The sequence below is a fragment of the Pristiophorus japonicus genome, chromosome 13, assembly GCF_044704955.1.
Source record: "Pristiophorus japonicus isolate sPriJap1 chromosome 13, sPriJap1.hap1, whole genome shotgun sequence".
NCBI lineage: Eukaryota > Metazoa > Chordata > Chondrichthyes > Pristiophoridae > Pristiophorus > Pristiophorus japonicus.
Window position 1 is genome coordinate 50,399,365 of NC_091989.1, and position 16,500 is coordinate 50,415,864.

At 42.5% G+C, this 16,500-nt stretch overlaps 1 protein-coding gene across 11 annotated transcripts in view; it reads left to right on the top strand.

The window, feature by feature from the left end:
- The window catches only part of anks1b (ankyrin repeat and sterile alpha motif domain containing 1B), a 965,528-nt gene that overhangs the window by 506,518 nt on the left and 442,510 nt on the right, over positions 1–16,500 (top strand). For all 11 annotated transcript variants that reach the window (XM_070897439.1, XM_070897440.1, XM_070897444.1 and 8 more), the window contains one exon: positions 10,017–10,136. In XM_070897439.1, coding sequence (XP_070753540.1) covers positions 10,017–10,136 — 120 coding nt within the window. The remainder of the gene's footprint in view (positions 1–10,016; positions 10,137–16,500) is intronic.

Genomic DNA, 16,500 nt, shown 5'->3' on the forward strand with positions numbered 1-16,500 from the left:
TTTAAACCCTTATTTTGGACATTAGATGTTTTAGTTCCTGATAAAAATGGTGGAATGAACATTGTTAGATGGAAAAAGTTTCAGAAAGTCTTTGAAGTTATTTGTGGAAAAAGCCACCTGGTGGTCAGTTTGTGCAATTATAAAGTGATTCTTTAGTCACGGACTGTCACATGAAATGTACAATCCCATTTAAACTGTGACAGGCAGGCATCACCAGATACAGCATTAGTACAGGCACAATTAACATTGGAAGTGTTTACAGGTGACGGCACATATGGTTTTACTAAGACAGATTTCTGGTTCATAGATGATTTTTGACAGAGAAATTACAAGTCAAATGAATGTAACCCACCTGACTAAGTAGAAATGAATCATTTTACACGCGTTTTATGATTAAACCTATCTAAATATTATATTTAGGTTAAGCTCCTTTGAATATAAGAAGTGGGGGTGGGATGGGAGTCTGTATATTTTCACCTACGAAATTTGAGTTATTCTTAGACTGCTGGCTGGATCTGGGGAACACTTATCTCCTTGGCAAGCTGATTTTGTAAGTTTAAGCTAGCACTATGATGAGGAAAATAATCTTAATATTACAGAAATAATTTTAAAATTCAATTGTGTCTTATTTGGGGAAACACATTAAATGAAGGAAGCCACTTTGTGTGTTTGGTAACTGTTAGCAATTAAAGTTGTTATATTGTTTAACAGTCAATAATCAGGTGAGATAATTAGCCTTTTTGCTTCAACATTTAACCCTTTAAAAGTCTCTGTTCCTCCAACTCTGGCCTCTTGTGCGTCACCAACTATTGGTGGCCATGCCTTTGGTTGAGTAGCCCTACGCTCTGTAATTCCCTCCCAAAACCCCTCTGTCTCACCACCTCGCTCTCCTCCTTTAAAACATTCCAGAAAATCCACCTCTGACCAAGCTTTTAGTCGCCCCTGGGTTCGGTGTCCATTTTTTTTGTTCGATTACATTTCTGTGAAGCGGTTTCCATGCGCTATGTAATAAAGCTGCTTAAATATCAGAAGTAGTTTATTACTCCAGTGTTATTCATGAAGTTCGAAAATAAAAACACAACTTTAATTGAAAATAAGAAGTAAACACTAACTCTGCTCAGCCAGCCAGTCCTATTTTGCCCCATTGGCTTCTTTTTTGGCAAGTGTCAACCGTGGCTCAGTGGGTAGCACACTTGCCTCTGAGTCAGAAGGTTGTGGGTTCAATTCCAATCCAGGGACTTGAGCACACAAAATCTCGGCTAACACTCCAGTGCACTGCTGAGGGAGCGCTGCACTGTCCGAGATGCCGTCTTTCAGATGAGACGTTAAACCGAGGCCCCGTCTGCTCTCTCAACTGGACATAAAGGATCCCATGGCACTATTTTGAAGAAGAGCAGGGGAGTTATCCCTAGTAGTGTCTGGCCAATATTTATCCCTCTATCAACATAACAAAGAAACAGATTATCTGGTCATTATCACATTGCTGTTTTTGGGAGCTTGCTTGTGCGCAAATTGGCTGCTGCATTTCCTACATTACAACAGTGACTACACTCCAAAAGTACTCCAAAGGTTCTAAAGCACTTTGAGACGTCCGGTGATCGTGAAAGGTGCTATATAAATCCAAGTCTTTCTTTCCATTCTTCATTTGCCCAATTTCTTCCTGCCTAATCTATCTTCATAAAATGTTTTTGTAGGAAAGCTAAAGTCTTAACCCATTTCTAAAATGAATTATGTAATTTTGGAGGTTTGAGTAAGTTCAAAAAAGCTGGTTGAGCATTGATGAAAATTTGCTTTTAAAGAAAGATGGAACTTGCATTTACATCCTTGTGACATCCCTCAGCACTTCACACACAACAAATGAGATAATGGTCCCACAAACAGCAAATGAGGTGAATGATTGGTCAATTTTTTTTTTGGTGGTGTTGATTCAGAGAGGAATATTGGTCAGCTCACTGGGGGAACTGCCAGCTCTTTTTAGAATGCTGCCATAGCATCTTCTACATCCATGCTATAGAACAAAAACAGGTACCCGGGTCCTCGGCTTAGTGGCTCATCCAAAAGATGCCAGCTTCCAGAAATGCAGCACTCCCTCAGTACTGCATATATTAGGTGCTCACATTTGAGACTGCTACCAACTGAGCCAAGTTGATACCTGACAGGGAATTGCCAGGAAAAGTCCAGATTGGAAAAGCGCAGTAAAGCTGCTGCAAACAAATTTCCTTTTTGGTAGCTTATGTAGCATGAAACACCTGTATAAGTAAACTCATCCACGATGCTGAAGTCCGGTTCCAAATGTTTCAGTTGTCCCTGAATTTCCCTGCAACCTAAACTGTTCCAGTTCCTCCTTGTCTGAAGCGAACTCTGGTACAAATGCGTGTAACGGTATTTTCTCCATGAACCAGACTGACCTGAATATACAATCAATATATTGCCCTTACTTGGAACATTTCATGCATTGTTAATGGTAGGAATGACAGCTCTGGCACTGTACCTCTGATAGCTGTGATGTTTTCAGTTCAGACAAAAGATTGTGAAGGTGCCTTTGCCGGCATATCCATCACTCTACTGTTAACATCATGCTAGGAGACCAACCCTGGTTCAATGAGGAGTGCAGAAGAGCATGACCAGAGCAGCAGCAGGTGCACCTAAAAATAACGTGCCAACCTGGTGAAGCTGCAACACAGGATTACAAGCTAAACAGCGGAGGCAGCATTCTATAGATAGAGCTAAGCGATTTTATAACCAATGGATCAGATCCAAGCTCCAATCTCTGCAATCTTGCCCCATCCAGTCGTGAATGGTGTGGAAAATGAAACAACGGGAGGAGGAGGCGGCTCCGTGAACATCCCCATCGTCAATGATGGCAGAGCCCAGCACGTGAGTACAAAAGACAAGGCTGAAGCGTTTGCAACCATCTTCAGCCAGAAATACCAAGTGGAATGATCCATTTCTGCTTACACTTGAGGTCCCCACCATCATGGATGCCAGTGTTCAACCAATTTGATTCACTCCACGTAATATTAATAAATGGCTGAGTGCACAGGATACAGCAAAAACAACATTTCGGCTGTAGTGCAAAAGATTTGTGTTCCAGAACAAACCGCACCTCTAGCCAAGCTAGTCCAGTACAGCTACAATACTGGCATCTATCCGACAAACTGGAAAGTTACCAAGATATTTCCGATCCATAAGAAGTAGGACAAATCCAGTCCTGCCAATTACCGCCCCATCAGCCTACTCTCAATCATCACAAAAGTGCTGGAAGTGGTCGTAGACAGTGCTGTCAAGTGGCACTTGCTCAATTTGGCTTCCACCAGGACCACACGGCTCCAGGCCCCTTTAAAGCCATGGTCCAAATATGGACAAAAGAGCTGAATTCCAGAGGTGATGTCAGAGTGACTGCGCTTGACATCAATGACCTTCCCTATGACCTTCATATGATAAGAAGTGAGGATGTTTGCTGATGATTGCACAGTGTTCAGTTCCATTCACAACTCTTAAAATAATGAAGCAGTCCGTGCCCGTATGCAGCAAGACCTGTACTACATTCAGGCTTGGGCTGATAAATGGCAATTAACATATGCACCACACAAATGCCAGGCAAAGACTTTCTACAGCAAGAGAGAGAGTTTAATCACTTTCCATTGACATTCTATGGCATTACCATCATCAAATCCCCCACCATCAACATTCTGGGGGTTCACCATTGACCAGAAACTTAACTGGACCAGCCACATAGATACTGTGGCTACAAGAGCGGGTCAGAGGCTGGGTATTCTGCGGCGAGTGTCTCACCTCCTGACTCCCCAAAGCCTTTCCACCACCTACAAGGCACAAGTCAGGAGTGTGATGGAATACTCTCCACTTACCTGGATGAGTGCAGCTCCAACAACACTCAAGAAGATCAACACCACCCAGGACAGAGCAGCCCGCTTGATTGGCAGCACCTTAAACATTTACTTTCTCCACCACTGGCACACCTTGGCTGATGTGTGTACCATCTACACGATACACAGTAGCAACTCGCCAAGGCTTCTTCGACACCACCTCCCAAACCTGTGACCTCTAACACCTAGAAGGTCAAGAGCAGCAGGCGCATGGGAACACCACCATCTCCAAGTCACGCACCATCCTGACTTGGAAATATATTGCCGTTCCTTCATCGTCGCTGGGTCAAAATCCTGGAACTCCCTCCCTAACAGGACTATGGGAGTACTTTCACCACATGGACTGCAGCAGTGCCAGAAGGCGGCTCACCACCACCTTCTCAGGGCAATTAGGGATGAGCAATAAATCTGGCCTTGCCACTGATGCGCACATCCCGTGAATTAATTTAAAAAAATGGCAACCCTCTTCGTCATGATAGATGTAGCTTTAAATCATAGGTAACAGGGTATATTTGCAACTTGTTGCCTGGGCATTAAAGTGGAATTGTGGTTACAGAAGCTGCTTGATTTTCATTTCCATCTGTGTTTGCTGTCCTCTCATGAACTCATTTATCTTCTTCCAAATCATGAAGCACAATAGCTATCTCAAGTCATTACTATCGGCAGCACTTTGCTACATTAATCGGTAAAACTGTAGGAAAGTATAGTAAACAATGTTAAGATGCAAAAATGGTTCTCTTTGAGAGCAAAAGAAAATATTCTTGGAAGTTAAATGCTGCTAACTTGGAACATTTCAAAATGCAAAAAACATAATTTGAATTAAACTTTGGTCGCTTTAAGAATCCAGTGTTTGAATTTGGATTTTTGGTGTTGGATCCCATTAACATAACTCCTCCTTCACAAGGAGACTGACCAAGCTCTCGTTGCCCCACTTATTTGTGTGTTGACAGAGTCTGCACGGGCCTAAAGTCCTGATCTACATTTGGCTTTACAGTTTTGCAACTAACCTTGCAGAGCTATACTTAGTGTTAGACACTAAGCAGATTAGTGACAAAGCAAGGAGTAGCCAGAATACAAGAGTAGCCAAGCATGCAGTCACCACCTGTCTCTGTGTTACTAGTCTGGTTAGTGTGTCCGATATCAATAAGAGAAAGATGGGGTTTTATATTCATATTGTGCTCAGTGTGCAGAGAGTGTTGTTATGGTGACCTTGAAAAGGGTCAAAGGTGTCCACCATTTCTAACTTCTCATTTCTAATCTACAACTTTTATATTTTATATCTCACTTGCTTATCCATGAGTGGTCGCTGGTTTCTGATGTGCAAGATTGTTCTGTTATTTTACTCTCTTTCTGAATCAGTCTACTTGCTCTATCAGTTTACAAGAAAATCTTGCATTTATATAGCGCCTTTCACAATCTCAGGACATCGCAACGCGCTTTACAGCTAATGAAGTACTTTTCGAGTGTAGTCACTGTTGTGATATAGGAAACGCGTCAGCCAATTTGCGCATAGCAAGCTCCCACAAACAGTAATGTGATGATAACCAGATAATCTGTTTTTAGTGATGTTGATGGAAGGATAAACATTGGCTAGGACACCGGGGAGAGCTCCTCTGCTCTTCTTTGAAATAGTGCAATGGGATCTTTTACGTCCATCTGAGGGGGCAGACGGGGCCTCGGTTTAACATCTCATCCAAAAGATGGCACCTCCAAAAATGCAGCACACCCTCAGCACTGCACTAGAGTTTCAACCGAGCTTTTCTGCTCGAGTCTCTTGAATCAACCGAAGGGACCCTCCTTTTGTGTTTGATGGCTGATTGGTCTTTCTCGTTTCATATTTAAATGCGAAACAAGACTAAGGGGAGACAAAGTGGTCATTTGTAATGTCACGAAAGGAGTAGATGTGGAGAGATTCTTTCAGTGGAAAAGAAGCATGATTTAAATTAATTTAAGAACATAGTCAGAGTAGGAATCGCAAGATAGCGCAGATGAATACGTGGCTTGAGCAGTGGTGCAGCAGGGAGGGATTCAAATTCCTGGGGCATTGGAACCGGTTCTGGGGGAGGTGGGACCAGTACAAACCGGACGGTCTGCACCTGGGCAGGACCGGAACCAATGCCCTAGGGGGAGTGTTTGCTAGTGCTGTTGGGGAGGAGTTAAACTAATATGGCAGGGGGATGGGAACCAATGCAGGGAGACAGAGGGAAACAAAAAGGAGGCAAAAGCAAAAGACAGAAAGGAGATGAGGAAAAGTGGAGGGCAGAGAAACCCAAGGCAAAGAACAAAAAGGGCCATTGTACAGCAAAATTCTAAAAGGACAAAGGGTGTTAAAAAAACAAGCCTGAAGGCTTTGTGTCTTAATGCAAGGAGTATCCGCAATAAGGTGGATGAATTAACTGTGCAAATAGATGTTAACAAATATGATGTGATTGGGATTACGGAGACGTGGCTCCAGGATGATCAGGGCTGGGAACTCAACATCCAGGGGTATTCAACATTCAGGAAAGATAGAATAAAAGGCAAATGAGGTGGGGCAGCATTGCTGGTTAAGGAGGAAATTAAGGCAATAGTTCGGAAGGACATTAGCTTGGATGATGTGGAATCTATATGGGTAGAGCTGCAGAACACCAAAGGGCAAAAAACATTAGTGGGAGTTGTGTACAGACCTCCAAACAGTAGTAGTGATGTTGGGGAGGGCATCAAACATGAAATTAGGGGTGCATGCAATAAAGGTGCAGCAGTTATAATGGGTGACTTTAATATGCACATAGATTGGGTTAACCAAACTGGAAGCAATACGGTGAAGGAGGATTTCCTGGAGTGCATAAGGGATGGTTTTTTAGACCAATATGTCGAGGAACCAACTAGGGGGGAAGGCCATCTTAGACTGGGTGTTGTGTAATGAGAGAGGATTAATTAGCAATCTCATTGTGTGAGGCCCCTTGGGGAAGAGTGACCATAATATGGTGGAATTCTGCATTAGGATGGAGAATGAAACAGTTAATTCAGAGACCATGGTCCAGAACTTAAAGAAGGGTAACTTTGAAGGTATGAGGCGTGAATTGGCTAGGATAGATTGGCGAATGATACTTAAGGGGTTGACTGTGGATGGGCAATGGCAGACATTTAGAGACCGCATGGATGAACTACAACAATTGTACATTCCTGTCTGGCGTAAAAATAAAAAAGGGAAGGTGGCTCAACCGTGGCTATCAAGGGAAATCAGGGATAGTATTAAAGCCAAGGAAGTGACATACAAATTGGCCAGAAATAGCAGCGAACACGGGGACTGGGAGAAATTTAGAACTCAGCAGAGGAGGACAAAGGGTTTGATTAGGGCAGGGAAAATGGAGTACGAAAAGAAGCTTGCAGGGAACATTAAGACGGATTGCAAAAGTTTCTATAGATATGTAAAGAGAAAAAGGTTAGTAAAGACAAACGTCGGTCCCCTGCAGTCAGAATCAGGGGAAGTCATAACGGGGAACAAAGAAATGGCGGACCAATTGAACAAGTACTTTGGTTCGGTATTCACTAAGGAGGACACAAACAACCTTCCGGATATAAAAGGGGTCGGAGGGTCTAGTAAGGAGGAGGAACTGAGGGAAATCCTTATTAATCGGGAAATTGTGTTGGGGAAATTGATGGGATTGAAGGCCGATAAATCCCCAGAGCCTGATGGACTGCATCCCAGAGTACTTAAGGAGGTGGCCTTGGAAATAGTGGATGCATTGACAGTCATTTTCCAACATTCCATTGACTCTGGATCAGTTCCTATGGAGTGGAGGGTAGCCAATGTAACCCCACTTTTTAAAAAAGGAGGGAGAGAGATAACAGGGAATTATAGACCGGTCAGCCTGACATCGGTAGTGGGTAAAATGATGGAATCAATTATTAAGGATGTCATAGCAGTGCATTTGGAAAGAGATGACATGATAGGTCCAAGCCAGCATGGATTTGTGAAAGGGAAATCATGCTTGACAAATCTTCTGGAATTTTTTGAGGATGTTTCCAGTAGAGTGGACAAGGGAGAACCAGTTGATGTGGTGTATTTGGACTTTCAGAAGGCTTTCGACAAGGTCCCACACAAGAGATTAATGTGCAAAGTTAAAGCACATGAGATTGGGGGTAGTGTGCTGACATGGATTGAGAACTGGTTGTCAGACAGGAAGCAAAGAGTAAGAGTAAATGGGTACTTTTCAGAATGGCAGGCAGTGACTAGTGGGGTACCGCAAGGTTCTGTGCTGGGGCCCCAGCTGTTTACACTGTACATTAACGATTTAGACGAGGGGATTAAATGTAGTATCTCCAAATTTGCGGATGACACAAAGTTGGGTGGCAGTGTGAGCTGCGAGGAGGATGCTATGAGGCTGCAGAGTGACTTGGATAGGTAAGGTGAGTGGGCAAATGCATGGCAGATGAAGTATAATGTGGATAAATGTGAGGTTATCCACTTTGGTGGTAAAAACAGAGAGACAGACGATTATCTGAATGGTGACAGATTAGGAAAAGGGGAGGTGCAAAGAGACCTGGGTGTCATGGTACATCTGTCATTGAAGGTTGGCATGCAGGTGCAGCAGGCGGTTAAGAAAGCAAATGGCATGTTGGCCTTCATAACGAGGGGATTTGAGTACAGGGGCAGGGAGGTGTTGCTACAGTTGTACAGGGCATTGGTGAGGCCACACCTGGAGTATTGTGTACAGTTTTGGTCTCCTAACCTGAGGAAGGACATTCTTGCTATTGAGGGAGTGCAGCGAAGGTTCACCAGACTGATTCCCGGGATGGCGGGACTGACCTATCAAGAAAGACTGGATCAACTGGGCTTGTATTCACTGGAGTTCAGAAGAATGAGAGGGGACCTCATAGAAACGTTTAAAATTCTGACGGGGTTAGACAGGTTAGATGCAGAAAGAATGTTCCCAATGTTGGGGAAGTCCAGAACCAGGGGACACAGTCTAAGGATAAGGGGTAAGCCATTTAGGACCGAGATGAGGAGAAATTTCTTCACCCAGAGAGTGGTGAACCTGTGGAATTCTCTACCACACAAAGTTGTTGAGGCCAATTCACTAAATATATTCAAAAAGGAGTTAGATGAAGTCCTTACTACTAGGGGGATCAAGCGATATGGCGAGAAAGCAGGAATGGGGTACTGAAGTTGCATGTTTAGCCATTAACTCATTGAATGGCGGTGCAGGCTAGAAGGGCCGAATGGCCTACTCCTGCACCTATTTTCTATGTCTATGTCTATGTTTCTATAGAAAAACATAAGAAATAGGAGCAGGAGTAGGCCATTTAGCCCCTCAAGCCTGCTCCGCCATTGAGGCCAGGATCAATATCATGGCTGATCTGATCCTGGCCTCAACTCCACTTCCCTGCCCACTCCCCATAACCCTTCACTCCCTTATCATTCAAAAATCTGTCTATCTCCACCTGAAATATATTCAAAGACCCAGCCTCCACAGCTGTCTGGGGGAGGGAATTCCAAAGATTCACGATCCCCTGAGAGAAGAAATTCCTCCTCATTTATGTTTTAAATGGGCGACCCCTTATTCTGAAACTATGCCCCTAGTTCTAGATTCCCCCCATGAGGGGAAACATTCTCTCTGCATCTACCCTGTCAAGCCCCCTCAGAATTTTATATGTTTCAGTGAGATCACCTCTCATTCTTCTAAACTTCAATGAGTATAGGCCCAACCTGCTCAACCTTTTTTCATATGACAACCCCTTCATCTCAGGAATCAACCTTGTGAACCTTCTCAGAACTGCCTCCAATGCAAGTATATCCTTCCTTAAAGTATGTGAGAAATGCACAATTTTGGAGTATGCTTATAAAATAGGTTGAAACTACCACATAAGACAGTGAATGTGGATTTGGTTTGAGGCAGTCAGAAGAGGATAGATTCCTAACTAGCCAGGAGGTTAAAGGATCACAGATTGGTGCCAAGGTAGGAGATAGATGAAAACGTTCGGAGGGGGTCCTATGTGTGCCAAGACAATCAGATAATTCAAATATTCTGAATGGATTATCTGAATAATTCTTATCATTTAATTTTTTTTTCAGTGTAGAATCAGATTTTATCAGTTGACGCTAAATACACTAGCAGCTTATCATGTTTGTTTTCAAATCTGCAGATTATATCATGCAAAAGATGGACCTAAAGGCAACAGAAGAACCAGGGAAGCAATGTCCAGTTCCAACTCCTCGGACCTCTATTTCATCGCCAGCAGCCTCACCTTCCCATAGGGTCAAAGGTAAGTGAACTTAGCCACGCTGGATTGTGCAGGTGGCCTATTTAGAAAAGCTTCAAGTACTATATTATCGATCAGACAATGTAAAATTTGCTGCATTCTGATGCATGGACATCGAGCACCCAGTGTGCAACACTGAAATTATATTCACTCAAGTAAAACACTTTCACCAATGCTTCAATCTCCATGTTGGCTATCACTGTACCTCTTGCTGAGAATTCCTTCCAGTGAGTTGTTTGGCAATGGCTCAGTCAATAAATATATTAGAAACGGGAGGGCGGGGGGGTGGTGGCTGGGAGGGTGATTTTAACACCCAAGAACAGATGGATTTGGATGCCGGTGAAAAGTTAAAATTAAAAAAATTTCAAACATAACCCCAAATCAGCCACTCCTGGTTTTAACGAAGGCAGGTCAGGGATTGGGTGACCAATTCGCTCCCAGGAGGTGGATCGGTTGGTAAAATCTTTAAATTATTCATTCACAGGATGTGCGCATCAGTGGCAAGACCAGCATTTATTGCTCATTCCTAATTTCCCTCGAGAAGGTGGTGGTGAGCCGCCTTCTAGAACATTCTGCAGTCCATGTGGTGAAGGTACTCCCACAGTGCTGGAGATAGGCAACATTGGCCTGAGCTGGTTCCTCTGATTGTCTCATCATCACTCCTTCTCTGAATTGCCCTGTTCTGCTTTGCATGTTTCCCAGTCACAATGGGAGCTTGGTGTGTAAAGAATTGTGGGCTTGAACCCCATTCTAGGATTTGGTCATCATTGCAATTCAACATTTTAATGTACATACTTCATAAACATTGAGGATTTCTTGCTGTCCTGAGAATTCTCAACCAAATAACTAGCTTATGCTTCTTAATGACCATCTCTGAGATGGTTTAACACCAATTTGGAATGGATTCCACAACTGCCATTTAAATGAGAATGAGTCAATTTTTAACACTTATATTTGTTATCAAATTCAATTCAATCAATTACTGGTGTTTATATTCATATGCAAATCAGCTGTGTCATTCTGTTCATTCAGCTGTTCTTATCCAGAAACCTTTGCAGGCCCAGAATGATTCAGTAATATAATAAGGACAGCAGTTCACTTTGCATATTACAAATAGAAGAATCTCTGACATACAGCAATGGATTTGCATTCTGTGGTTGCAAGCTTTTATTATGCATGAATAAAAAGGCCTCAATTTCTGCTATATGCAACTTTTCAACAATATTCAGGATTCTATTTGCATATCCTTCACATTGTGTCAATATCCACACAAGATAAAAGATATTTGACATCCTGTCTTGATGTGGTCCAAACGCTATAGTTTTGCTTTTGAATAATGCCTAGGCTGCACCGGTCTTCAACACAGTGATAAACCAGCCCTAAATCATATAGTCTGAATAAGAAAATCTGCTCACTAATCGACCCCAAGTCCAAAAACTGTCTAATTGTGTGCTAAACGGGGTTGGGAACGCAGATGCACATATGAATATCATGGAATATATTCATACCTGGAACATTTGGCCGATATGGTCAGGAGATGGATCTATTGAGTGCGTTTGTGGCTTCTGAATGAATTCATTATGGCACAAGGGACATGAGCATAGAACTAGAGGAAGCAGGAGAGAGTCCGGTTTGTTTTTATTCACTACATTGTGAAGATTAAGTGCTCTACAGAATTGGATTACTGCCATTTACACACATGCTCTAAATTCTTTCCTTTGGGATTTGCAAGATTGCTATGTTAGACCATTTGGCATGAATTATTTGTACAGAAATGTAAATACCTGTATCTATGATTGGTAGTTATATATTTGAAATTTAATCGTGTCTTGAAGAATAGTTAACACTAATGTTTTACTGCAGACTTAAGTTGAGGACATGTTCCTGTAAAGTACATTAAAAATGCAGCAAGACGACATTCTTGCAATCGTATGGAATTGAGGGGTTAGAAATTCCACGGGGTTCTCCCGATCTCTTGCTGTACCTTCTGCCAAAGTTGCAATGGGAGATCGGAAGAACTAGTGTGAAAATTCAACCCAGTGATCTTTAGACATTTGTGATCTCAGCGGTACTATCCCTCAAATGCACCAAGTCAGAGTGGATGAAATGAGACATTTTGGTTGTAATGACAGCAAAACTGTCAGCGTTCGCCGCTATTAATGTGTAAAACTGACAGCAACCTCTGGCGTCTGCGCATTTGTAGTTAAACACGAAAAGCCGGAGGTTGCTGTCGGTGATACCCTGCTCTTCCACAGGGTGCACTGTTACAGTCTTCGCAGATGGAATCAACACAGAATCACTAATTTGACATGAACTGCAGCCTTTTACGCACTATTCTCACAGCAGAAACCATTGAAAAAGTTGAGCCTTGTTGAAGGAGGTGTAACTGAGTTTTAACAGCATACTGAGTCATAATTACTGCTGAACAAACTCTCTGGCTCTGAAAAACTAATGTTATATTGTGCAGTTTATCATTTCTTCCATTCCATGATAAAAATTCCATAGTTTTTTTTAAAGGATAAAACTTAATTTTTATTTTATTTTTTAAAGTTTTTTATGTTAGTTCAGCTTCTACATTAATCCCATATGTATGTCCCAATCTTTATCTCGTATTCTGTAAAATGATTAAAAAGTGAATAAAAGTGAATAAAAGACACGCTTTTTACTTCCTGGTTTGTTGTATGTGAGAATTCTTCAATGTGATTGGCTGCTCAGCCTGCTTGATGACATCACTGTTGCCGGATGCCACAGATCCCATACAGATGGCACTAGATGGAAAGTTAAGTCAGCAAAGGGGAAATCGACACAACAAAGCTCGTTAAAACTTTGTGGGCAACTTTCTTCGAGGTCAGCGGCGACGCCATCACTACATCGCTGACTGCAAAATCTGGGCAATGCGTTCTTAACATAATTACACTGCAGATGTTAATTTATTTGCTTTTACATCTTGCTTTCCCTTTATATCTTCTATTTAAGGTCTTATCTGCAACATACGTGTCTCCTAAGGTGCAGGCGGCCTTATTTATAACAAAATATTTCAGCATCCGGACTTAAAGACACTATCTTTATATAAAAGAAGTATTTGACATTGTTTGTTTTGGTTTGGGTGGGTGGAGGGGGCGGGAGGTTGGGCTGGTGGCAGTGGAAGAAGATATGTTATTTCTGTCAAACTGGGGAAGTAACATAATGATGTGTTTTTATGCAGCTTTGAAAGCGAAACACGCATCTCTCTAATCTGTAATTATAAAATGTAAATTGCTGAACTACTGAGATTAAAAAGTGAACATTTAGAAAATGCATGGGTTAGTCAAGGACAGCCTGTATGGATCTGTTGAAGAGAAGTTATGTTTGACAAATTTAATAGAGTTTTGTTGTAAAGAAGTGACTGCATTGATAACAGGAATGAATTAGATGTAGAGTATAAGGATTGTCAGAATGTGTTCGACAAGGTGTCTCACAAAAGGTTTGTTAGAAAAATTCACCCATATAGTATAAAAGAAAATGTAACAGCATGGATAGAACGTTGGTTGGGGTAAATTGGTGTTGCTCAGATTACAGAAGGTTTGGAAATGGTGTACCCCACGGATCAGTGGTAGGTCAAATTTTGTTCTCTATTAATATATCTGGATTTGATCTTAACGAGCATAATCTTGACATTTGTTGATGACACAAGGTGGTTTAGTAAACAAAGGAGAACTGTAAAGGATTTCAAGATAACATGGACAGGTTAGCTGAGTGGGCAGACAGGTGGTAGGTGCAATCTTTTGTGGTTGTGTGTGAGGAAATACACTTTGGGAGAAAAAAAACAAAGAATGGGAGTATAAATACAATTACATTACATCAGGCTCAATTTTCCCCAAAGCATTTTTTTGGCGTACTTGAAGAGTTAGGCCCGATTTATTGGGGCCTAAGTGCGCCCCCACCCCCCCGCTGCAAAATTCTAAGTTTCCCCGTTGGATTTTTTCATTTTGGCGTGGCGTAACTCGACCTTTAGTTTTGGGGGTGGAGCCTTGATCTGCGTGAAAAAGATCAGGCTGCCATGGTAACCAGAGACACAATGCGAGCTGAGGTTGCAAAGTGAAGCATACAGCCAACTCACAACATATTAAAAGAATTGAAAAACACATAACAGCAACTTACCTCCAACTCTGCCGAAGGGCTTGCCAGTCTGGTCCCATTCTCGGTCCACATTCTCCCGGTCCGATCTCATTCTCGGTCCCTGGATTTTTTTCCCTCTTTCCCTCTCTCCCTCTCTCTCTCTCTCTCTCTCTGCCTTCGGGCAGAGTTGGAGGTAAGTTGATGCTATGTGTTTTTCAATTCTTTTTGTGTGCCCGGGCACCTGATGCTCCAATTTCCTTACCTGTAGGGAAGGTTTTCCTGCAGAAGCCACATACGCTGGCCTGAGCAGAACTGGTTTAACTCTCAGCTGGCCAAGCTTCCCGAAATGGTCAGAATTGGCATAGGTGGCTGGTTACGCCTCCTTTGGCTGAAAAAAAAACTGGCCTAAAAAAAATCGTAACTGAGTTGCACTGGTGCAAATTGATTTGGGAAATTGTGGTTTTTCAACTTAGATCAAAAAGAGCAGCCTGCTCCAAAAAAACGGCGCAAATCACTGCCCATCAGCTCAACAGATCTATGCCAGTCTTTATGCTCCACACGAGCCTCCTCCGATCTTACTTCATCTAACCCGATCACCATATCCTTCTATTTCTTTCTCCCTCATGTCATTTATCTAACTTCCCCTTAAATGCTATACTATTCGCTTCAGCCATTCCCTGTGGTAGCGAGTTCCACAATCTAACCACTCACTGGGTAAAGAAGTTTCTTCTGAATCCCTTATTGGATTTCTTCATGACTATCTTATATTCATGGCCCCTAGTTTTGGACTGCCCACAAGTGGAACCATCTTTTCTATGTCTACCCTGTCATACCCGTTCATAATTTTAAAGACCTCGATCAGGTCACCTCTGCATCTTCTCTTTTCTAGAGAAAAGAGCTCAGTCTGTTCAGTCTTTCCTGAAAGTTGTACCCTCTCACTTCTGGTATCATCCTTGTAAACCTTTTTAGCACCTTCTCCAGTGCTTCCAAATCCTTTTTTGCAATACAGAAACCAGAACTATGCACACTGCTCCAAGCGTGGTCTAACCAAGATTCTATATGAGTTTAACATAACAGCACTGTTTTATAATTCCATTCCTCTAGAAATGAACCCCAGTATTTTGTTTTCATTTTTTATAGATTTGTTAACCTGTGTTAGTGATCTGTGAATCTGTACCTCTAGATCCCTTTGCACCTCTACCCCATTTAGTCTCTTATTTTCCAAGAATTAGGTAGCCTCTTTATTCCTCCTACCAAAATGCAACATCTTACACTTATCTACATTGAAATTTATTTGCCTTTTACACACCCATTCTGCAAGCTTGTTAATGTCTTGTATTCTGTCGCAGTCTTCCTCAGTCTGAACTCTGCCAACAATTTGGTGCCATAGAAATATAGAAACATAGAAAATAGATGCAGGAGTAGGCCATTCCGCCCTTCGAGCCTGCAGCACCATTCAATAAGATCATGGCTGATCATTCCCTCAGTACCCCTTTCCTGCTTTCTCTCCACACCCCTTGATCCCTTTAGCCGTAAGGACCATATCTAACTATCTCTTGAATATATCCAATGAACTGGCATCAACAGCTCTCTGCGGCAGGGAATTCCACAGGTTAACAACTCTCTGAGTGAAGAAGTTTCTCCTCATCTCAGTCCTCAATGGCCTACCTCTTAACCCAAGACTGTGTCCCCTGGTTCTGGACTTCCCCAACATCGGGAACATTCTTCCTGCATCTAACTTGTCCAGTCCCGTCAGAATCTTATACGTTTCTATGAGATCCCCTCTCATCCTTCTAAACTCCAGTGTATAAAGGCCCAGTTGATCCAGTCTCTCCTCATATGACAGTCCAGCCATCCCCGGAATCATTCTGGTGAACCTTTGCTGCACTCCCTCAAGAGCAAGAACGTCGTTGCTCAGATTAGGAGACCAAAACTGAACACACTATTCCAGGTGAGGTCTCATCAAGGCCCTGTACAACTGCAGTAAGACCTCCCTGCTCCAAGACCCAAACCCCTAGCTATGAAGGCCAACATACCATTTGCCTTCTTCACTGCCTGCTATACCTACATGCCAACTTTCAATGACTGATGAACCATGACACCCAGGTCTCGTTGCACCTCCCCTTTTCCCTAATCTGCCACCATTCAGATAATATTCTGCCTTCGTGCTTTTGCCTCCAAAGTGGATAACCTCGCATTTATCCACATTATACTGCATCTGTCATGCATTTGCCCACTCACCTAACCTGTCCAAGTCACCCTGCAGCCT